This window comes from Sipha flava, unplaced genomic scaffold (assembly GCF_003268045.1).
Source record: "Sipha flava isolate LNK unplaced genomic scaffold, YSA_version1 74_pilon_pilon, whole genome shotgun sequence".
Lineage (NCBI taxonomy): Eukaryota > Metazoa > Arthropoda > Insecta > Hemiptera > Aphididae > Sipha > Sipha flava.
Window position 1 is genome coordinate 284403 of NW_020273614.1, and position 25147 is coordinate 309549.

General features: G+C 24.7%; 3 protein-coding genes across 3 annotated transcripts; 2 read left to right on the plus strand and 1 right to left on the minus strand.

The window, feature by feature from the left end:
* The first annotated feature begins 107 nt into the window (after positions 1 to 107).
* On the plus strand, positions 108 to 13331 carry LOC112692569 (putative phosphatidate phosphatase). The gene is made up of 6 exons (XM_025567285.1): positions 108 to 346; positions 441 to 533; positions 8662 to 8813; positions 10904 to 11257; positions 11325 to 11501; positions 13081 to 13331. Exons 2-6 carry the CDS (start codon positions 470 to 472, stop codon positions 13192 to 13194), a joined length of 861 nt encoding a protein of 286 aa, XP_025423070.1. The 5' UTR covers positions 108 to 346; positions 441 to 469; the 3' UTR covers positions 13195 to 13331.
* Positions 13332 to 18366: 5035 nt separating this feature from the next.
* Positions 18367 to 20073, plus strand: LOC112692575 (phospholipid phosphatase 3-like). Its single transcript, XM_025567293.1, has 6 exons — positions 18367 to 18550; positions 18632 to 18780; positions 19230 to 19474; positions 19594 to 19651; positions 19742 to 19906; positions 19983 to 20073. Exons 1-6 carry the CDS (start codon positions 18502 to 18504, stop codon positions 20034 to 20036), a joined length of 720 nt encoding a protein of 239 aa, XP_025423078.1. The 5' UTR covers positions 18367 to 18501; the 3' UTR covers positions 20037 to 20073.
* Positions 19711 to 24944, minus strand: LOC112692576 (dual specificity protein phosphatase 3). Its single transcript, XM_025567294.1, has 5 exons — positions 24793 to 24944; positions 20677 to 20883; positions 20385 to 20608; positions 19979 to 20299; positions 19711 to 19895 (listed from the first exon to the last, which is right to left on the minus strand). The coding sequence occupies exons 2-4, from the start codon at positions 20838 to 20840 to the stop codon at positions 20097 to 20099; spliced, it is 591 nt and encodes a 196-aa protein (XP_025423079.1). The 5' UTR covers positions 20841 to 20883; positions 24793 to 24944; the 3' UTR covers positions 19711 to 19895; positions 19979 to 20096.
* Between the last annotated feature and the right edge of the window lie 203 nt (positions 24945 to 25147).

Below are 25147 nucleotides of genomic sequence, written 5' to 3' on the forward strand. Positions count from 1 at the left end.
TTTTACTAATCTACGAAAACGTAAGCACATTTTCGCTATTGGTCAAACTGGTTTCTCTTATCGTTATATCATTGTCGTAAGATAACGATTGGTGACGTTGATTATGAAAACGTAATCGCTTAAAATAAAAAACTACTCATTAGGTTCATATTGTTTATAGTCTGAATTTGGTAGTAGTACTATCATTCATTATAGTGCATCACTTTTATTAATCGTGAATCGTGACCTAATGAAACCCCTCCTTTTGACGTTGAATGAATTACTTGACTAAAATTATTTTATTTTCTATTCGCGAACCATTATTTTGTGAATGTCAATTGTTAATCAATAGTAGTTCACCATCTGTGTAAGTAGGCACAATTGGATTATTCTAAACGGGACTTTAATAAAAATATTTAATATATTCGATTTTCGTTAATTCTACGACATTGTTATATCAGAAAAAATCGCCAGTAAAAAATATTCTACAATGGACAGAGATTCAAAAAAATTATTACACAAAGTTGTCGTCGACTTAATATGTCTAGGTTCAGGTAAGAAAATGTATGCGTAATAAAGTAGGTATAGTATTTAGAGGCAGATCACCAATTCATATCGTTATTTTGTTTCTGCTCTCATATTCACAAGAATAAATATTCTTTCACTATTTGTTTTTACAAGTGTTCGATATTTTCTTCTAACGTAAAATTTAAAACTTTTATAAATATAGGTATTTTTAAACATTTATTTCCGTTGTTGAATATTTGTGCATGATGGTCTTAAATTGTTTTCTTAATATTTATTATTTTTTATATTATTGGGTCTAAAAGGACTATTTATCTATATTTATTGTTTTCAAGTGCTCAAAAAACAAAATTTCAGAAGCATATTTTATTTATTTGATCAACAAGGTAAAATGTATTAATTATGAAAAACGTGTGAGTATCTTAGCCTTCACAATGAAATAATAGTTAAAATTATGATTTATAAACGTCTAAAAGCATAAGAATTTATCAATGACCTCCATTTTGTACTAATATTTATAAAATAAACTTACAATGTTACTTCAATAAAAGATGGCTAACATTTCAAACTTTGTTAATTATACAGCATGCACAGTAAAATAAATAGTATTAAAAAATATATTAGATTTTTTAGTAGTATGGGTTGATAAGTTTTTCTACCTTTAAAATCGGTTAAGGGAACTTGGAAAAATCTTAATTTAAATAAACACTGATGTATCGCGTTTTAAGTCCATATATTCCGGATGGTATATTAAATAACATAAAATATGAATTGATATTTGATATAATGAAGCATATTAAGTTTTATTGTTTAAAATTTATGAATTTAAAAATTCTGATTTAATTGTTTTTTATAAAAATGATTTTGATGATCTTTGCTTGTCCTATTACTTTATTTTTTTACGATGTGTTACAAAGTAGGTATGAAATATTTTTATAATGTGTTTCCGTAATACAAATATTGAAAAACCTATAAAAACTGAGATTACCTAATTGTTTAACTATACATCTAGAATTTTATAAACTATGTACCTACCTACATACATAGATATTTATGGATTAAACTAATTGGAGAATACCTATGCAAAATTTTTAAAATCTTTAAAAAATAACAGATGATTTGGGTAATATAGGTCAATTTTTTTTTTAAATTAGTTAAGATGATGATAAATACTGGGGTCATTGAAATGAAATATAGAAAAAAATAGTTTTATCAATATTTTTATTCAAAATTTATTTTTTTTACTGCAAATCCTCTGAAAAATCGATTAGTAATATACTTTTAAAATAATCTTAGTAGGTATATTCTGTACTCCATTTATTGAATAAATATTAATTTTAAATTAAAAGATAAACCATTCAAAGTATTTATTGTTACATTATTTTTGACAATTTTTAATAACAATTGGGTAATAAACTAAAATTGTAACGTTTAAAGTAAAATATAGGGATGTCATGGCCCTAGTGTACAGTCTATAGCTCTGAGAGAAGAATCCAATTGTTCTACTACGAGTATCATCCAATTGATACAATAAGCACAAGAAGCTATATAGTAACACTAGTTTTTGAAGCCTTCTAAAAAAAAGAAATATTTAAAATAAATTATGTGTAATTAGATTAAAGAAAAAAGTTAAGTAGAATTTAATCGTTATTATAGTTTTTCGCAGAGCTGTATTTCAGGAGGTGCCCACAATAGTTTTGGGCCTTACTTTAACAAAACGTGTAGGTATATATCTAATACATTTTAATGTATAAATAATTAAATAAACATAATTTTAATTTTTTATTTAATATTATGATATTTTAGTCCCAATGCATAGGTTTTCCATTAATCTCATATATTTTTCTCAGATAGCTTCAATTACGTATGATTTGTACTCTTTTAGTCAATTATGCCTGTTATATTATCATAAGAAGTTTTTACATAAAAATTCAGAAAAAATATTTTTCTTTTCTATTACGAAACATCATTTATTTCTTACAAAACGATTAAAATAAGGACCCCTTACTCTTAGACTTAAATCGTAAGCCCCCATTTACAACATTTCAGGGGAAGGGGGATTACCAATAACACATATATTGATGCATGTTCAGTTATTTTTATTATATAATAATAATAATAATATATAATTATTATATATATTCTAAAACTTTAGGAGTTAGGAGAAATATGGTTTTTTATTCAAACAATTATAACAAAGTAACAAGTCAATGAGGTTTAAGTCATCAATTATCAACAATGTCAAAATAGAAAAAAAATTCAAAATTTCAATTTAAAATAAGAACTGAAGTATTTATTTTTTGATTTGTTGTTGATCTATTTATCATATTTCTGAATTATAATCGTACAGATTATCATGTTATTACATCGATTGATAGGGGCAAACGCAGGAAAAAACTTTGGGGGGGGATTTGAAAAATTGTCAAATTTTGATAAATAGTGTACATTGTTGCTTATTTTATAATATATAAATATTTATATACAAGTATTTGTAATTTGAATTTTATAAACGCGAAATATCGAAGTAATATTAACTTAAAAAATAGTTATTACACAAGTATCTCATAATTTCATTGTTTTGTCTATAATAATTATAAAATATTTATGAAATGTTTATGCAATCTCTCAGCATTAAATCTAAACTAAAACTAGGATTTAAATTTCAGTATTAAGCTTAACCTCGAGTTTAAAATTCTATTGTCGTTTTTCATCATTTTTAATGAAATAATATTATAGAAGAAAGAGAAGTATTTTATTATTCTTAATAATATGGTTATACCAGTCATTTGTTTAACTCATATATTCTTCTTTTAGCCATAAAATATTCAATTTGCAATTTTACTATATATTTATGACTGGAGTGTATGATATGAATATGTGGGTGTGATTAATAAACTATAATTTTTCACCTTGGCAAATGTTTGTAATATTGATTATAATATCAGGGATTCACAGACTTTTCATAACATAGTGTTAAAAACAAATTGTCCTTGAATTTTTAGCTTAATGCAATGTAAGTACCTTCGTAGCTAAACTAGCTTGCACAGCTATATTGGCTAATACAAAAATATATTTATTTATTAATACTAATTAACGATTGCTAATTAAAAACAAATTTCTCAAATATATACAAGTGTATATTAAGAGTATTGAAATAACCAATTGTGGTCACTGTCATTATATAGTGTATAGGTACTGTTAATGCTAAAAGCAAATTAATAATATCGTAATTTAAAAAATACGATTTTATTTCATACTATTGTAAATTAATCTATTTATATTGTGTAAAATTATTATAATATACAAGTATAAAATCGTAGGTAAATTTTAAGCCTATTATTTTTTATAAAAATCATGTTAATTTTTATAATTTTGAACAGTATAATACTGTTTGTTAGATAATTACTGTCATAATAATAATCAATGATATATATTTATTGTTGATATAAACTATAAAATAATACATTGTTTATGTTTTATATAAGTAATGCATATTCTTATCTATTGAGCAAAAATATCTGGAAGGATAGTTGATATGAATATTAAATGTATAAATCATTTTTACTTTTATAATTTTTTTTTTTATATTGGCATTCCTTAATCATTATAATAATTTTAAAATTAATAATTGAATGTTACATCGGAATTCTAATCTGTGAAAAACTTAATAAATTCATAAACTTTATTCGATTTCCAATATAATATTCCAATTAATTATAACATAAATTAATAGCATCAATGTGAAGAAGAGGCTGTTATATAATATTCTCGATTATTAAACGAGTTAACTCTGGTATATTTTATCAAACAACTATTAATAAGTATAGTCTTATTAATAATATACATATTCCGTGGAAACTTACTTTAGTATATTATATTTCTCATAAGAAAAATACAGATTTTTATTTTTTTAAATTATATGTCATATTACTATAAATGTTGAAAAGAAAGTCATGTTCAGGGCTTCATCCCTCCCTTGTTTTATCACCTCTGATCGTATGGTCTTATTCAAAAAATAGTTTTGAAATCAAAAAAATTGTTCAAACTAGATATTTTTCAATGTTCCGAAAAAGGGCATTTTTTAATTGTTCTTAAAATTCAAGTCTTTGGCTGTATACTTAATATTTAATAAACAAAAAACTTTAACAAGCATATAAAAATCGTTGATTCTACAATAAAATAATTTATGATGTATATTTATAAATATATAATAAGTTATTAAAATCACTTAATTTTTTTATTTTATTCTATGGATGTAAAAGATTTTTTTATTTATAGTTGCATATAATGTTATGCAATTAATATACATATTTCTGTTTTACTGATATTCTTATCAAATATCAAATGGTATAATTTTTAGTTTGGTTTTTGTAATTTTATTGTTTTATTATATATATATATTACTACATACTACTTTATTAATTTTTTAATAATTTAGCTGGAGATTATAAAGAATAATATTAAATGTTGTGTACATTAGTTTGTAAGAACTTGTAATGTTCCTACTTTATACTCGTATCTATCAATTATCAAAATCTATTTTTAGTTAATATGTTTGTTAGAAATCGGCTACGATTGTTTTTGGATTGAAATCAAGATTGAATGTTACACATTTACTAATCAAAACAAAAAATAAATATTCGTATGTACCTAATAGCTTGCTTGGTAGTAAAGAAAATATAAGTGGAATATAGTGCCCATTTTTCAAACCTTGTATCGTAAAAAGTTGATAAAAATAGAACAAAATTCAAATGTTCCATATTTTGTCACAACTACATAAAAATATTTGATTTTATAGAAAAAATATTATATTCAACATATTGTCGTTTATAAGCAATAAATTCCCATCCTTGTATCTATTCGTATCCAAATTATTTAAGGCTTTGTGCACTTCGGTTACATTTTTCGGTAATGGTGGTAACGTTTTTCTACGAGTACGGTAACGCTCGTTCTATAAAATGCACATCGTTTAATGTCAAATCTAACGCACTTGGTTACTCTTCATTTCGAATTAATTTTAGTCGTCGTGTTGTAACTTGGTCTGTTGCTTTTCTTTTTAACGAATTAGCAACAGTTTGTCTATTAATATTTACACTTGCTTCGTGGTTATGATCAAAGTTAGATTTTAAAAGCACTGTTTCACTTACATCACATAAAAATTCGAAGTACACGATTTAATTGTCATCTCCATTTTATTCCATTTTTTGAGATAGTACATTTTCGAAATTAACTCATCAAGAACTAATAACGGCTTACCTTTTTTACTAAGAACTTTTGTAAAACGATCCATACTGTAACGTCAAACAACTCAAACTAATACTAAACGACTAACAAGACATAAGTATTGGGTTAGAGTTAGGCTGATAAAATATATCCGATAATAATGAAAACATGTTTTCATCCATCATTCAAATGCATACCTACTTCCGTGATCAAAATATGTGCTTAATAATAATAATTAAGGCTCGGAAGTAATTGCATTTGTATGTTTTTTTTTTTTTTGCACCATTGGATTTATTGCTAAGTGAGCTAGAATTTCAATCCAAGATACTTCGAAAGACATATCAAAAATTCATAGTGCATATTTATGCATATTTAGTGATTTTTAGATATTAGAGTATATTTCTTGATTTTACAATTTTTTAGAGCATATTTTATAATTTTTTAAGATTCAGTATAAAAATTCAAAAAATAAAAAAATATACATTCATATTGAGAGAATTTTCTTGATATTTTTGTATCGTATTTTTTCAAATTTCCATTTAACTTATAAACAATGTTTTTCCCTATCGATTAAATAATATATATATATATATTTATAAATTATAACTACCGCTAGCTTTGCCTAAAATAAAATTTAATACAAATATCAAATAGGAACAGCTGCTATCAAAATACGATGATTTTCTATAAATACTTTTCTAGGAAAATAACTCAATAATTATTGAACATTCTTCCAGGGGATTTTTTTTATTCAAGAAACATTTTTAATGCTAATTTATTATTATTATTAGTTTTTTTTTTTAAATTATTTATTTATTTATTTAAATATTTAACATCCCAAAGTGGTAATGAGTATAGTTTTTAAATTAACAAAAAGTATACAAACAATTTTGAATGATATCATATTAATACATGTTTAAAAGAAAAATATAAGTGGATATTATCTAAAATTCAAGTAAATTATTTAATATTCGTTATTAGATTTTTTAAATTAAGTTGAGAATCAAAAAAGAAACCGAAGTTAGGTACATTATTACATAATTCTAAAAGGCGGTACTCCGGACTATTTTTAATAATATTTGTCGAACAATGAGGTACAAAAAAAAGGATGATTGTTTCTTGAATTGAAGGATGGAATTTTAAAATTTATTTTACTTAGGAATTCTGATGATGAAAGTTTACCATTTATTAACTTATAGACAAAGTTTACATCATTAAATAATCTTCTAGAAGCTATTGTTCTAAGCCTAATTCTAAAGCTATGGTATCTAGAGAAACATCCACTCGATTTAGTTTGTGTGGCATTATCCTCAAAAAACGGCGTTGGATTTTATCAAGTTTATCAATAAGATTAATTTGTTTAGGATTCCAAATGACTGATGCATATTATAATATTGATCTGACGAGTGAGCAGTACCTATAGTACTTTTAGATTAAAGTTTTTAAATTCGTGACAATTTCGGTTTATAAAACCAATAGCCCGTATTAATATCAGATCAGAAGACAACAGAACACCTAAGTCACGTACTATAGATGTATTTTGTACTTCAAAGTTATTTATTTTGTATGTGGCTAAGGATTTATTTTTCTGACGATTAAATAAAATATAATTAAATTTAGAGGGGTCAACTGAAAGTCCGTTTAAATTGTATAATTTCAAAAATGAATCTAGATCTTGTTGTAACTGGTTTGAACCGATATTAGACTTTACTGGCAGATTTATTTTCAGGTTATCGGTGAATAGTAGATATTTACAAAATTTAAAGGAAGAACCTACATCGTTTATAAATATAATGAATAAAAGAGGGGATAGGTGACTACCTAGAGGTACATCAGATGTTACAGTAGTATTTGAGGATAAATGGCAATTTATATTAGCACAAAATGATCTATTAGATAAATATGATGAGAGACATGATAGTAAAGGGTAACCTATACCAAGTTTATTTAGTTTCAACACCAATATATTATGATCAACCGAATTAAAAGCCTTTTTTAGATCAGTGTAAATTGCGTTAACACGGCCACTTGATTTAACAATATCAATTAAAAAAGAATAGTAAGTTATTAAATTAGTTTCCACTGATTTTGATTTTCGAAAACCCTATTGCTCATAAACTAAAGCAGTGGTCTTCAATCTTTTTCGACCTGCGACCCACTTTTCTTACTAAACATTTTTCGCGACCCATGTTAGCCACGAAAACCAAATAAAAATTTCTTCACTGGAAGGTATACTTAATAAAACTTATGGAATACAAATTAACTACCTATGCAAAAAAATGTATTTGTCAAAAATGAATTCTTTATTAAATGCATAATTGCAATTTCTTATGTAAGTATCTTACTGATAAAATAGCAAATTCTTTAAAAATTTAAATATTTTAAAATGTATAGAATCAGTAAATTTAGAGAAAAAATATTAAAATATGATTATAGATTGAATTTTTATTACTCCATACCTAAATATTTTTTTATAGATGTTAAATTTTAAATCAAATTAAAAAATTTGTAGTTTAATAGTTAGTCATTAAGTTAATAAATTAATAGTTAATAATAACTTAATAATTAACTAACTATTAAACTAAAAATGTTTTAACTAACCGGCTTAACATAGAATAGGTCTATTAAATATATAAATAAAACATCTAATATATAATAATTCTTTGTAGAAGAATTGCAATAATATGTTATCTATATTAATAGTAGGTATTAATAGTTATTGTGTTGCTGCTTAGTGTGGTCGTGAGCGTAATATGATCAAAACTATTGGAAGAACTATAGTATATATGTTTTTAAGTAATGAAAGATATTACAATTTTTTGAAAACCATCTATCATTGGGTTCAAGCCAAAGCTTCCTTTTTCTTCTAATTATGCTTATGATCACAGTTAAATTAATTTATAAACTAAAGTATTTTTTTTTCTAATTTTATAGTTGGATTCTCAGTGTTAATGTTTTACATATATGGTTCACCGTATGAAAGAGGATTCTTCTGTGGTGATGAATCTATTCGATATCCATTTAAAGAATCAACAGTTTCATCTTTTATTTTACACTTAATTGGATTAGGATTACCAACATTAGTAGTAAGTGATATATTATGAATATAAGCCTAAAGACATTTCATCCATCAATTAATAATTTCAAAATAAATATAAAGGCGTAGCTAGAAATTTCATCAGAGAGAGGGGGCAAATAATCATTAAAACATGTTTAGTATACCTATTTTTAAATTTTTACACGTGTAAAATTGTTATCTTATTTTATGATTTTTAACTATAATTTATGAAGTAAATAAAAAATCAAAAAAAAAAATAAAAATATCAAGACATAATAAAAATATCCATGTAAAATGGTATTATTATAAAAAAATTAAAAACTGTGTCTTTAAGGAGGAAATGATTTTAATACTTAGGATACAATTTGTAAAAAATATATTGAAAAAAATAAAAATTTGAAAATTATAAGCAGTTTCAACATTGGGTCATATATTGATAAATTTAAAATTCCGTTGGAAATTAAGATATTTATTAACTATATTTAGGGAGGATCATCTATCCCCTTAGCTACGCCATAGCGTCTATCAGTATTTTTCTGCTGATGTATTTCGACAAATTTATATACTATAAATTTTCTCCAGATGTTGCAAATATTATAATTATTTACTTTATAAAATTTTAATTACGATATTATAAAATGAATGTATTCGCAATTCCTATACAGTGAAACCTCGGTATCTCGAAGTCGTAAGGGACCAAAAAAAAAATTCGACATATCGAAACTTCGAGTTAGAGAGGAAATTTAAAACATAAATAAAATTTGAAATAAAAATGTTTAATTATTGGGAAAAATGTGTATTTGTAGTATAGAATGTATTTATACATTGAATACATATTATGTATTAGTATTCGTCATTTGGATAAGTATACATTATTTTCTATGAAAATAGAAATTCTGACATTTTTGTTTGTTTTTGTTTAGTATTATAAGTATTTTTAATAAAACTACCTAAAATATTAAGTGCAGAAAAAATATTGTCAGAAACTCCTGATTGTTGTTGAACGTATCTTCGAAGTTCATGTTATATATATAGTTTTCAGCTTGGGCACCACGTATGAAAGGTTTAACAACAGCAATTTTTTCCTCGTCGATTGCTTCATCGGCAGAATCTGTCTCTGGCTCACTGAGAAAATCAGATGTTTTAAAAATTTCCGCATCGGTTAAACTTTCTGATGTGCTCAAAGTAGAATCAATATCCAAAAATTATTACATACAACGTTGTGTGTATAAGCTTTGTCATTTAATCTTATATTTAATAGTCTGGGCATTTTATACGTTATCTAATCTGTTATATATTCGAGTTAGTGAATCATAATAGGTGGTAGGTACCGGATAATGACTTCGACTTATAGAAATATTCGGCATATGGAAATTCGATATAAAGAAATAACTGAGTACGTAAGTCCAATGCTGAATGATCAGGACTGAAAAAAAAAATTCGACCTACAGAAACTTCGAGATACCGAAGTTCGAGATACCGAGGTTTCACTGTATAATTAAATTAAATTAAATTCCTATATTGCATTCATCTTAAATGCATATTAAATAAATGGGCGTGGACATCACTTCGAAAACATAATTGTATATAAAAAAATAAACAAATAGTTTATACATAGAAATAAATAAATAAAAGCTTAGCTTGGAGTATTATTATTTTTATAAAGTACAACTGGTATCGAATTAAAAATTCATCGTCAAGTGTATTCAAAATAAAATAAATCACGATTGTATTAACTTAGAATATACCTGACGATGATTTTTTAATTCGATACCGGTAGTACTTTACGAATATAACAATACCTACTCTAGGCTAAGCTTATATTTATTTATTTTTATGTATAAACTATTTGTTTATTTATTTTTATATTAATTTACGAGTATTAACCATTTAATAATTTTTAATTTTAATTTAATATTTTATTATTTTATTATAACTAAATTGTGTTTGTAACTGTCATGAAATATAAAGTAATTGCATAAAAAATATTCTAGGGAAATGACCTGTAGGTACATTTATCTTGCAGAACTTGTTTTTTTTTTTATAAAAATCTGGACATGTTTAAAAACCATTAACATTAATCATCTGTTTTTAATATTAACTGTAACATTTTTGTAGATTATATTCATTGAATTTTCTATGCGTAATAATGAACAATCACGTTATTCGATTTTGGGAACCAACATTCCAAATTGGTTGTACTCCGTGTACAATAATTTACTATGGTTTTTATTTGGAGCTGCTTGTTCACAATTGACTACCGATATTGGAAAATATACTATAGGAAGATTAAGACCCCATTTCTTAGATATTTGTAAGCCCGATGTGGACTGCAATGCAGACATAAACAAAACCAAGTACATTGAGAATTTCAAATGCACCGGAGAAATGTCGAAAAAGTTTAAAGATAGTAGATTGTCGTTTCCTTCTGGACATTCTTCGTTGTCATTCTATTGTATGGTTTATTTAGCGGTAAATATGTTTTTTTAATCTAAAATATTAAAAGTATTTTATAAATATTACTTATGTATTGTTACAGTTGTACTTGCAAGCCCGTATTAAAACATCAAAGTATGGGATACCAAAAAGTTTTTTTCAATTTTTAGTTATCGTAATGGCAGCGTATTGTGCACTATCACGAATCAGTGATTATAAACACCACTGGAGTGATGTATTGGCTGGAACATTATTGGGAATTACCGTTGCTACTCTAACTGTAAGCCAAATGATAAATTGTATAAGTAAAAAAAAAAATTTTAGACGGGTAAAATGTAAAGATTAAATGTGATAAATGATAACACTTAGTTCAAATCAATCTTATTAAACCACGTTAAGTTTTTTGTAAAACTATATTTTATTCGAAAATAAAAAATTAAATTTCCGTCCTACAATTTGATGCTCTCTTTTGACTCAATTTATTTAGTTTATGTACCTACTTATTAGATTTTTTTTAATGTGTATATATTTTTGAAGTATCTGATGTATCTGATAATTACAATAAATATTTTACAATATTATGATTTCTTTCTTTTTTTGTTTCATAAGTTTGTATGTACGATATATTAGTATATACTAAATATAAACATGTATTGTAAATAAATATTTTTTGGCATTTAAATGTAACTGAGAGATTTCTCTACTGGTTTAATTTTTCAGTTGAGATACAGACATAAATATAAAATTATCAATAAAACTTTTGAAATAATAACTTACAAATTTAAAAGAACTTAAATATTTTTTAACTTAAAATCTTATAAAAAAAAAATTGTAATGTTTCAAGAGTTATGCATAATGTATATGTATTTAAATTTTAAAAATGTTAATTTGATTTAATTTGGAAGTACTGGTGTTAAAGATGTTTATAGTTTTATAAATATGAAATTGTATTCAATGTTTACACTTAATAATACTAGTAATTATATTAAAATAAAATTATTTAAGATTTACTAAAATTGATGACAATATTAGTAAAACTTATCTTGGATTTGATGATAATAATTTCCATGTATAATAAAATAAATATGTATATAAATATTAATATATTTCTAGCAATCATAGCCTATACTTTTTATGTTCTAAATGTTAATTTTTGTATACCTACTTATACAATATTTATAACGTTTCTACATAAAATCTTAGATGAAGAAGGTACCAATTTAATTTTTTTTTCTTTTTAATAAAAAATAAAGGCATATTAAAAGACACATATATTTCAACATTTTTTTAAAAATTAAATTTTTTTATTCAGAATATGTAAAAATTTAAAAATTTCTTATTTACAAAGTAGTATCTGTCATAAATTAGGTCTTGTGTTACATTATAGTATAAAATATTACATTTATTAATGTATTAAACATTTTTAAATTTAACACAATTACACCAAAGTAAAATATAATATCGCTATAAATTGTACTAAATAAGTTACAGAATTTTTATGAAGTTACAAAATACTTACATGAATTAAGAAAAATGAATGTCAATATTTAGTTGACAGATATAAATTTATCTTGTTTTTACTCAATAACTCAATTATTAAATTAATACCTAGTTATTAGACTAAACAATTATAACAATATAATGTCAATTTTGTGACATACAATTTTCATTTTATTGTGTCATTATATATTGTATTTATTTAAATTAGGGTGTTTTGTTGATTTTTTTTTACTTTTCTACTGCTATTAATCAGTATATAATCACAAAATAGAAATTCAAATATCACAAGACATTTTTACATATGTACTTTTATGTTTACTTGGTATGTACCTATATCAGACTTAAACTTAATGTTTTAGGCATTATATGTAACGGATTTATTTGCTGCAAAGTATAAATCTCTTCGAAAACGTAATTCTTCAACTGGAGACATTGAAACTACAAATAATTTACAAACAACTGAACTCAAATGAATAAATATATATATATATATATATAGGTATATATTAATGATGTTTCCCGATTGCAGCTAAATTATATTTGTTTTTCTTACATTAATACGTCCATACTATATAAGAAATTGATGTTTGGACAAATTTGAAAAGTAACATAGAAAATGTATACTTTTTAAAATTAAACAATTTTGTGTTAATATATCTTTATACAGTATTCATTAATTAGAACAATAATTTATATAATTAATATATTAACTAATTAAATATTTGATAAATATTACATTCTGAATTAATTGTCACAACTATTAATGTATTTTTTATGAAATATTAATTTTTAACATAAATGTACTTGTGAAATTTATTCAGTTATGGTAAGTGCTATTTTTTGATAAACTATAGTACTTATTACACATTTTATACACTTATATACACATAACTTATATGGTTTTGGGTATTTGTTTTTTTACTGATAAAGTATTTTTGTTAAGTATCTAAATAATAACAGTACAATTTATTAGTCTAAGTGAATATATTATACTATAAAGATTTATGTAGCTCAAGCAGCACACTATATAATGTTCCTTCCATAAATATGTACAATTTTTTTACTTTGTATATGTTAATAATTTCACTAAAGTAAGTTAATTTTTATGCTGATTGTATTAAACTATTTTATTTATACTTTTATGTTTTGTTTTTTAACACATTGCATATTGTTAAATAATGTTATTTTTTTATATCTACCAAGTAGTGTCTATTTAATTTTTCTAACTATATAGATATATATGATTATCTAATACATTTTTTTAACTCAATTAGTTTATTGTTTAAATATTGTTTCTGTATTTTTATATTTTCCATTAAATCAATTAAATCATCAGTCTAATCAAATATTTGAAAAATGCTTTTTTTTTTTTTATCAACATTTATATTCTAGTAAATTGTACATTTTGTACAATATGTCATATCTATATCTATAATCAACCCTTTAATTATTTACATAATTTATTATGTCTAAAGAATATTATAATATAATGGTCCTTGGAAGCAAAATAATTTGAATTGAACCCTATATAACAGCAGTCACCAAATGGTAGCTTGCAGACAATAATAAAAGTAAAAATCTATAATATAATACATTAGTTTTTTATTGGCAGAAGCAGATATTCTACTTGTTGCCAAACATATCTTAAAGTTTGAATGGATGACAATCTATGGAATGTGTTGATTACATGTCAAAAAGTTGTCAATTACCACCAGCCCACATTAACTTAATATCTATTGTATTATATAATTACTTGCTTCGTTTTAATTTATGTTCGTGTTTCTTTTTTGTTTTTATATGATTATGGACAAGAAAACAAGAATAGATGAATTTGAAAACACATCGTTTTTGCCTGAGTAGACAGAATTATATTGTTTTATTTACCAGACCAGTTCAGGGGTCTTGTCAGTTTGATTTATCATCAAATGTAACTGTTTTTTAATGATTTATAATAGCAAATGACTACAAAATAATAATAACCTTACTAGTTATATAAATGCATCTAAGTAAAAAATTATATTACAATTATAATTTTGTTTCTATGATACCTACAATTAAAGTAGGCATTAAGTAGCTCATACAATATAAATTACATTTAAACTGAAAGCAAACAAAAAACATTTAACAATAAACTACCACAAGGCTCAATGCTAACACCATCGTTATTTAACTTATACACTTATACCATCTATAGACTCCGGTAAATACGGTCACGCTAATGATATAGTTTTGGTAACACAAGCAAAACCATTTAACTTAAATGAGACAACTCAATAAAGACCTATAATCCCTAAACCACTATTTCAAACACTGTAGATTAAAACCAAATCCAATGAAAACAGAGGTAACTCTATTTTACCTTGGGAATAAAATAGCTTATTACAAAATAAATGTATTTTTTGATGGACAGGTGATTAAAACATCCGATACCCCAAATATCTTGGGGTAACCTTGGATAGAACCCTTACCTACAAAGAACACCTGATAAAGATTGCTGCAAAATTGAAAACTAGGAAGAATATCATCCAAAAACTAGCAAACTCAAAATGAGGAGCGGATACCAATACCCTTAAAATATTAACAGTAGCACTTATACAATCGGTAGCTGACTATTTCTCATCAGTATGACTACAAAGTGCCCACACAAATAAAATCGAAACTCAACTCAACTCTGCTATGAAAAATATCACTTGAGCGGTTAAATTTACCTCCATAGCTTGGCTGCCTGTACTTAGTAACTTAAGTCCATTTCATCTACATCGATACAACTCACTAATACAAGAGTGGACATAATGCTTTTCGAATATACTGCTCCCAATACATAATGGTATAACACTGGGCCTAACATATGACTAAAATCTAAGTCTAGGAAATCTACCAGGAGGCTTATCCAAAAATTAATATCAGAAAAATTTGATATAAACATGCAGGGACGTATTACCGTTAAGGCTAAAGCATAGGGCGGTAAATTTTAACGGTCAAATGGAAATAAATTTTTTGGCTGTATATAAACTGTACCAAAATTACACCTTTTCTAAAAATTGATATGTAAACTGCGCAAAAAAAAAATTAACATCATGTAACCTACGACAAAACCGATGAGATACATTATATAAACTACAACAAATCTATATATATATATAAAAATTGAGCCAAAAATGTATAAAATTTCATTAATTGAGAACGGTTGGGCCGATTTGGCTCAATTTTTTTAATTGTTTGTAATTGACAGGAGAAAGTTTTTAAGAAAATTTTTTTTGGAAAAGTGCTATTGTTTAATAAATCGTAGTTTAATTCAATAATTTTTGACCCGATCGATAACTGCGCAATTATAAATGAATTATTAAATGAAATTATTAAAAACTATTATTTTATTTTTGGTATTAAATGACGGGTATTGCATAAATATTAAACAACAAGATCCTGTAACAGATGCTAAAACAAACAAGAATATTAGTTCGAAGGATTATTATACATAACGGTTGATAAGACGCGATCAGAACAAAGTTATTCTACGATATCGTGAGCTTTGTCAACAATTCATGGTCGACATGTATGTAAAGATAGAAAGCGAACGATTTTGATACTATAATCGCTATAGCGATTCAATCAAAAAAAGCTCCGTGCAGAAGAATCTCAAAACAATTGTTAGATCTCAGTGATGGGAAAGTTACTATAGATGAAACGGGATGCATACAATTACCGACCAATTTTTGCACAATCATTGATTCGCAAGATGTTCTCATTGACCAGATATTTCCCAATGTACACAGAAAAAATACAAATCATGAGTGACTAGCAGGAAGAGCAATTTTAGCAGCAAAAAATTTGGACGTCAACGAATTGAATCTCAAGATACAAAATTTGTTACCAAGAGACTTTGTGTCATACAAATCTATAAATACAGTTTGCGATGCTACTGAAGCTGTAAATTATCCAATAGAGTTTTTAAACTCATTGGATTTACCAGGCAAGCCACCGCATAATTTATAACTGAAGGTTGGATCTCCGGTTATTTTGCTTCGTAATTTGAACCCATCACGGTTGTGCAACGGCACGCGATTAGTCATTAAGAAATTAATGAAAAAAATGTTATCGAAGCCATCATTTTAAATGGCAAATTCCGAGGTAAAAATATATTATACCCACAGATGTGCCAATAAAATTTAAACGCCTTCAATTTCCAATTAGATTGAAATTTGCAATGGCTATCAATAAGTCTCAAGTTCAAACGATGTCTGTCTGTGGCTTAGATTTGAGTACATCATGTTTTTCACACGGACAATTATAGGTGGCGTGCTCTCGAATCATTCAATTTGTTTGTGTTGGCGAAAGATGGGATAACAAAAAATTTGTACACTCCGTTGCATTAAGGGTTGCATATTGTTGCATATTGTTTTTTACTAATATTGTCATAATTAGGGATATATATAAATTTTTTTTTTTTTTTTTAATTTGCCTTTGTTCGCACATTACAGCAAGTATATAATTTTAAAGGATGAATTTTAATAAATTATTAAAAAAATAAATGTTTGATGTTTTTTTATTTTTATATTCCGCCACCGTTCACAGCACTGCATACCTCTTCCACTTATATACCACATCCTTACACACTTATATTAAATTAGTTATTTTATATATATATATACATACTTTATGTATACCGATACGACAAAATAAATAGGTATTTATATGCATCATACATGCATATACCTGTAATATTATGTACATATATCATTTAATTAATATGTTATGTTGGAGACAAATTTGTAAGAAAAATCAAATTTTATTTTTAAGTTTTAACGCAATATACTAAATATCGGCTCCTTCACAAGTACAAGATTATCATAAGTTAGGTTAGTACGTGCTGTGTCATGTAATATTGTATTAAAAATGAAAGTATAAATATATATTTGTAAAATGAAAAACAGATACCATAATACGAGTATAAAGAATAGAACCACAACACACTTTTTCATTTAAAAACACACACTTAACATTTTGTATTACACAAAGTGTGTCGTACTGCACACAATTTCTCCCTGCCGAATGGGCCATGGAAGGGCAGGATAAATGTTCCACAAATGGGAACTGAGGACTTCACTAGAATGTAATTACAAAAAAAACGAAAAGCAAACTGCTATACATCACTGATGAATGTAATATTCAAGGAGGAATGAAAGAACTACACAAAGCCACAACAGATGCAGTACAATGGCTGAATTTCCTAGACATACAAATTTAATAGAAGACCTATGCAAATTACACACTCATTACTAGTCAATATATTACCTATATAATCTATTATCATTTAGTTATCTTTTATTTATTTATTTATTTTACTACTTATACCTATATTATATTATATTACTTATGTTAAACCATGAATGTTATATCCAAGCTATACAAAATAATAATAATATTTAAACTTACTCGTATAGTATAATCTATAAACTCACAACTTTTTGATTAAGCTATAAAAGGCAATATAGCAATATTTAATATATAGCACTATATTAACTATTAATTGTCTATGTTGCATTTTAAAATTAATCATAATCTTTCAATTGACACATTTCATAAATACCAACAGAAAAAGAAGGGATAAATATTTCAATTAAATTTAATAAAAAATAATGGGGCCATGTTAATAACATATAATACAAAGGGTTCTGTAATTATTCAGCAGTTTGTTTTTCGGTCGGTATTTAACAATAAGTATCATTTTAGAGAAATAATAAATAAATGTTTGTAGATATATTTATATACACAACTACATAATGGATTTATACAAAGATATAGTTTTGGAAACAGTATCAGTTTTGTTTAGTAAGATCAAATTACAAGTTTTAATTTTTAATTCAAATAAACAAACCACCTAATAATTTGATTGTTCATTTTTGATAATAGTTGGTCTATTGGTCATGGTAACATCATTTATAGAACCAATTCCTCAAGGTTTTTTTTGTGATGACAATACAATAAAATATCCATACAAGCCATCAACAGTAGGCAAAAGTTTCTTATGTCTGTTTTATCTTCTTCTACCTAATGTTTTGGTAAATATTTTATTATTAATTATAGCAATATTGTATTAAAAATATAATTTTTATTTAATTTAAAAAAAATATTACATTTAAAAGTTTTTAATGATTAATTTGATTTTGAACAGAGTATTTTTTTTTTTTATTGAAATTATTGAATTTTTAAATATATGTTTAATTTTTAAACTTTTATTTTTCATCCAAGGATAATAATTTTATAAATTAATTTGACTAATCATATTTTAACTATTCTAAGAATACAAAATATTTTTTTTTTTTACCACATAAAATAAGTAAATAATAAAAGTTTATTTTATTTATATACCATATATTATATTTTGACACGGGTTTCATTTTCAGTTTTAGTTAATTTTTTGGAATAATTCACCATCTAAATATTTATAAAAACTTTAGACTTTAAATTATAAATTAAACAGTTAGTAACTTTAAAATTTTAATTTTAGATATGCTTGAAATATTACACAACTAGGAGCAAAAATATAAAAAACTTATATGTAAATATAATTTATTTTTGGTTGGGTTCTGGATTAGCCCAAATAACAGTCAATTTAGGAAAATGTTATGTTGGACGTTTAAGGCCTCATTTTATTCATGCGTGTAAACCAAATATTGATTGTATATCACAAGATGAATATATTACCGATTACATGTGCATGAATCCAGAAATATCCATAGCTAATGATTCAAGGTATTTACTATAACAGTGTAACAGTTTAATAAATAAATAACTAAACAATATTTAAAAATTAAATTTATAGTATTTAATATAATATAGTAATATTTTATATTAAAATTTCATCATTTCAGAGCATCATTTCCATCAGGTCATGCATGTTTAGCATTTTATTCAACGGTATACACAATTGTAAGTATACATTTTGGGCATATAAATTATAATAATAAAATAATCAAATATTAATAAAATAAAAATATATTATTTACTTATGTTTCAAAGTTGCACCTACACGATTATAAGAAAAGTGTAGCATGGGTTATCATTCAATTTTCAACATTTATACCAGCATGGTATACAGCATTAACTAGAATTACTGATAATATGCATCATTACACTGATGTATTAGCTGGTTCAATTATTGGAACATCATTTGCTATTTTAATGGTAAATAAAATAATATATATTAAATTATAACAGTAATTACAGAATATTTTATAAATAAAAGATTTATCTTACACAGATATATGAAGTGAAGATACGGACATCTCTAGAAAATATTAGTCCAAATAGTTAATATCAAAATAATTAGATACGCATAATATTTTTTCCTTAATTTTATGTTTTAGCACCAATTTTAATGATCAAATGTATTTTGTAATCTGTCATTATCAAGTTGAGCAAGTTGTTTAAGAAATCCATCATTGGGTCGTATATCTCTTGCTTTTTTAACTTTTTCTAGAGCTTCTTTAGCCCTAAATTTTTTTTTAATCATTAAATATGCAATTGCAATTGTTGCTGATCTTGAAATGCCCATTATACAATGAATTAAAACGGTACCTATAAATATAAAGCACAATAATAATTTATTAAAAATTCTATCACACATTAACTAACATTATTTTAGTGAAAAAACTTAACTGACCTTTTTGTAACAATGCATCATCTATAAAATTTGATACACTTTCAAAATATTCATTTATCGCAACATTGGAATCATCACATACAGCTAAGCCCATGTATCGAATATTAACTGGATGGTAAAAGTGTTCATTTGTATCAACCATGCCAAAACCAACACCTTGAGCAGCATTTACTACATGTGTGATACCCAATGATAACAATAAATTAAGATTTTTTGCAGTGTTCCTACAAAAAGAAAAAAATCTATTTAAAAATAAGTTTTTAAAATGCACTGAATCAATATTTAAACTTACCAATCTCCAACATATATCTTTGGGTAAACTTCATTATAATCACCTTTTGTGGTATTGAACTTTTTAATTGGAGATTGAGTACGTAAAAGAACAGCTTGTAGATCTTCAAGAGTAACTTCTTTTTTTGGTTCTTTTTTAAGAAACTTTGACAACAAATATTCCATTTTTGATTAAGTATTTGACTGTAACTTCATAAAAAATACATATCTGCAAAGAAAAATTACTGTTATATCAACAAACAGAAAATTATTAATATATTTTTTGATAGCATTACAACATGTGATCTACTGTTAGATTCAGTATGTTATCTTAATTACTTAATTATAATATTGCTTACTACTTGAACTATATTGATAATTGCTGGTAGTATTTAGATACAAATTTCAGTACTTCAGTATATATGTTAATACTAATATGATTCAATAATATATAAGTACAATTTTGGTGCACATAAACATGATAATATTAAATAAAAAAAAACTTATAAAATTTCAGTTAATGAATAAATTACTATATTATATTATAGCAATATATTATAGCATATTATAATATAACACATTTAATGATAACCAAATCTGGGTTTATACAAGATATGTATGTATTAAATAATGATTATGTACAACTAATATACACTATTTAGTAATGATACCTCAACTAAATGCATTTGTTAAATATTATAATATTTACTAATATTTAAATTTCTAGAGAGTATTTTAATTCATTTTTTATTATTATTAATAAAAACTGGATGTTTATGAAATTACATTAAAGATGTTTATGAACGAACAAATCTTATTGCACTTGTGAACGAATCTATCATGATGATAAAAATATAAAGTCGTTCAATTCGTTCATTCTCTTGATTTCATGTAAATGAATCGACCAGAAATCCAGATTGTGAATAAAAAAGTCCTTCATTTGTTCAGTTTTATTTTGGTTAGGTTAAGTAAGGTTACATGTGGACAGTTGTTAAAGACTAGTTAACATTCCAAAAAATGTCTATAAATTGTAATACGGTTATGTCTTAATTATTCAATAACTCTAATATCAAAATAAAATTAATTCAGTTCATTAGAGTACACAATATTTTACGGAATAAATGAAAATGATTAATCTTATGGGTCTTTGTTTTATTCAGATTTATGCAATAATAATTATGTTTTAGTTCGTTCATCTTTCAATGAAAAAAAATAAACGAATCATATGAATGGGTATTACGAATGACTCGATCCAAATGAACCGAATCATTCAAATTACCCATTTGCCCATCTCTAAATTGCATATTTTTCTATTGATCCAATTTAATGTGGACCTGGTTACAAATTTGATTCATGTTCTACTGCATGGGTTCTCAACCTTTTGAGGTCCGCGTCCCTTTTAAAACTATTTTATGAGTTCACGCCCCACCTCCTCACTACTATAAGATTGATATATATGCATAATATTTATAAGTAAACTATACTTTAACACAAGGGCTGGAACCGAACACAAGAACACTTAAAATAGAGAACCAGAACCATCATTATAAAATGAAAAATATCGGATAACAAACATTATTAATTATGTTTTTATTCTTAAGATTTCAAAGCGTAAATCAATTTTTAAGATTTAGATTTAGATTTTTTAAGTTTTTTAAAAATTTTATTTATAATCTTAATTTTTAATATTATGAGCTGATAGACGGACGACTAAAGGTTAAACAGGTTAATACTCCAATTTCACCAATACGAAGGTTATCTCAGTGGTGAATTGGGCAACATATCGTATTATGTATAGTTAAAATTTAATTTAATTTATACATATTACTGTTCTTTGACATATACAAACTCTGTTTTTGGCAAAATAAATAATTATTATTTATTATTATAGTTACAAATTTGAGAGATTTATTTTCATACAAGTATATTATGCCATATTGCATAGTATAATACCAGTAACATATACAGTAGACGCTGCTTATAAGACTCACGGATATAAGGTTCAGTCCCTTAAGGGACTCAAAATCGTCTGGAATAGTCCAGACGTATCTAAAGACAATAAAAAAAAAAAACCGGTTATAAAACTCAAATTTCGTAAAATAAATAGTAGAAAATAAACTTTTTTGATTATAATTTAGAAATAAATTGATATTGAAAAATTAAATAATATTCCTGTTGATTATTTCTAGTTTTTGTTGGTACCTTATAACGCATAATAATTTTTATCGCAGATTAAAGTTCACATTAATCGCAACGATTATCGTTATTATATAGTGAGGTATCTGATTATCTGGATGGGTGCAGTTATCGTAATTGTGGGTACTTACGCAGTTACATTGCAGTTAACGGTATATTTTATTAATGTATAATTTTTATAATATGTATTTTTATACTTAACATTTACCTATTATAATTTTAGTTTTTTTTTTTTTTTTTTGTCAGGATTAATAAATTTATTCGATAATAAGTATGTAATATGTAATATGTGTTAAAGTATTAAAATTAAAGCAAAATATGTAGTAAAATAAAATTTATAAATACGTAATTTTTTTTTTTCCCGCTTCGCCTATAAGATTCATTCGGTTATAAGACTCACTTTGGGCTGGTCCCAAAGTGAGTCTTATAAGCGGCGTCTACTGTATATAATTTTTAAGTATGTATCAAAATTACTAGAAAATAAATTTAAAAAAATTTTAGAACCCTATAATACCGGAACTCGAACCTAAACCCTTATTTTGCATTTCTCAATAACCGGAACCTGAACCTAGAATTTTAATAAAATAATTAAGAACCAGAACAATAAAAACTTAAAAGTACCAGTCCCTGCTTTAATATTGGTTATTGGATTAATCAACTTCGATGAAGTTTCTTTTAATATTAAATTAACTTATTTACATTAAAAAAAAAATCGACCATAGCGGCGACTAACACAGTGCGACAAGACACGGCGAAGAAAAAGACAATATTTTCATTTTTCGTGTTTTTTTTCAACATTTTCACGCCCCCCCCCCCCCCCCTTAAATTTGGAATGCCACCCTAGGAGGAGGCGCACGTTCCAGACTGAGAACCACTGTTCTGCTGAATCAAATAATATTATTTTTATTTTGAAAATTTAATTGTTTTACATTTTAAATACACATTTTTGGGATTTCAAAAATATTTAGTAAATTATATATTTAGCACATATTTTAGTACATTTTTGAACTTCTTTAAAAATAATTTAAATTATGGAGTACATAAATGATAAATTAAAAACTCATATAATTTAGTTTATCTTAAATACTTTTAGATCCAAGGTTGATCAAATTAAAATAACCATTGTATCACAGTGTAACATTAATATTATAAATTGGTATATATTATTAAACAAATATAAAATGTAAAAATGATTATTATTTTAATTATTACTAATGATAAAATAAATTTTATTCTGCATATTTGGTAACTTTTAGTGCTAAATCCATGCTAAAGTCATTTAAAGTACATGATCATCAGTCCTATTAATTACATTAGACAATTAAGAAAATATTTAATATTCATAATAGATAAAAATTATTAATCATATTTTCCTATATCTTATATTAATTCAAATTTCTTAAATTTTAGATAAATTACATTAAGCAATACATTTTTATATTTTTGAGATTATCTTAAATAAGTTATAACTAGAAGCTAAAAAAAATAAAACTTTCAAATAAAATATTAAGTTATTTATTAAATATTACTCAGAGAGTGACAATATTTTTGGTATATTTTTAATATATTTATATTATAGATACATATAAAAATTTAAATAAAATTATAATTTGAATTTTTTCTTTCTATTTTTAAATTTATTGTTGGAAAAAACTAATAATTGTATAAAATTAGAGTACACGAACTGGTGTGATTAATAAAAAAATGTAAAAATAATATATTCAAATATACAAAAAAACAATATTAATTACTAATAATAAGAATTCATCAAGTATATATTATAATAATGAAATTTTATGTGATTAATGTTATATTTTTAACAAAATTACCAACAGTTATATCGCTATAATTTAGGTACTAAATAAAATGTTAGATTACTAAAAGAAATTATTTTTTACATTTTTAATAAAGTATAAAAGCAATTCATCCATAAAATACAAACCTATATATTATCCATTGTAATTTGATTATGCAACTTCAATAACTACTTCGAAACTGTTTTAAATTCATTATAATTGATTCATTAATAAACACGAAGTTAACGTTTATTTAATAACACATTAAACTCTTCATAGGTTTTAAAAGAAAAATGTTGACAGTCAATAAGATATCTACAATAAAAATCTCATAAACTTGAATCCTTACCACTGATAAGAGATCGGTTTATACCGTTTATGTTAAGTTGCGTATACTACAATTTTTAAGGGGTATTTATAATAATAAGAAATGTACCCCTTATAATAATTTTACCGAGTTTTATCGGGATGGACGAATGCACGATAGCAATATTCTTATTC

Excerpts from the sequence above, each read along its gene's own strand:
- LOC112692575 (XM_025567293.1), top strand. The coding sequence starts at position 18,502 with ATGGATTTATACAAAGATATAGTTTTGGAAACAGTATCAGTTTTGTTT. Across the intron at positions 18,551-18,631 it reads AACAGTATCAGTTTTGTTTA|TTGGTCTATTGGTCATGGTA; the intron begins GTAAGATCAAAT and ends TTTTGATAATAG. Across the intron at positions 19,652-19,741 it reads ATTCAACGGTATACACAATT|TTGCACCTACACGATTATAA; the intron begins GTAAGTATACAT and ends TATGTTTCAAAG.
- LOC112692569 (XM_025567285.1), top strand. The coding sequence starts at position 470 with ATGGACAGAGATTCAAAAAAATTATTACACAAAGTTGTCGTCGACTTA. Across the intron at positions 8,814-10,903 it reads TAGGATTACCAACATTAGTA|ATTATATTCATTGAATTTTC; the intron begins GTAAGTGATATA and ends ACATTTTTGTAG. Across the intron at positions 11,258-11,324 it reads ATTGTATGGTTTATTTAGCG|TTGTACTTGCAAGCCCGTAT; the intron begins GTAAATATGTTT and ends GTATTGTTACAG.
- LOC112692576 (XM_025567294.1), bottom strand. The coding sequence starts at position 20,840 with ATGGAATATTTGTTGTCAAAGTTTCTTAAAAAAGAACCAAAAAAAGAA. Across the intron at positions 20,609-20,676 it reads AAGATATATGTTGGAGATTG|GAACACTGCAAAAAATCTTA; the intron begins GTAAGTTTAAAT and ends TTCTTTTTGTAG. Across the intron at positions 20,300-20,384 it reads TGATGCATTGTTACAAAAAG|GTACCGTTTTAATTCATTGT; the intron begins GTCAGTTAAGTT and ends TTATATTTATAG.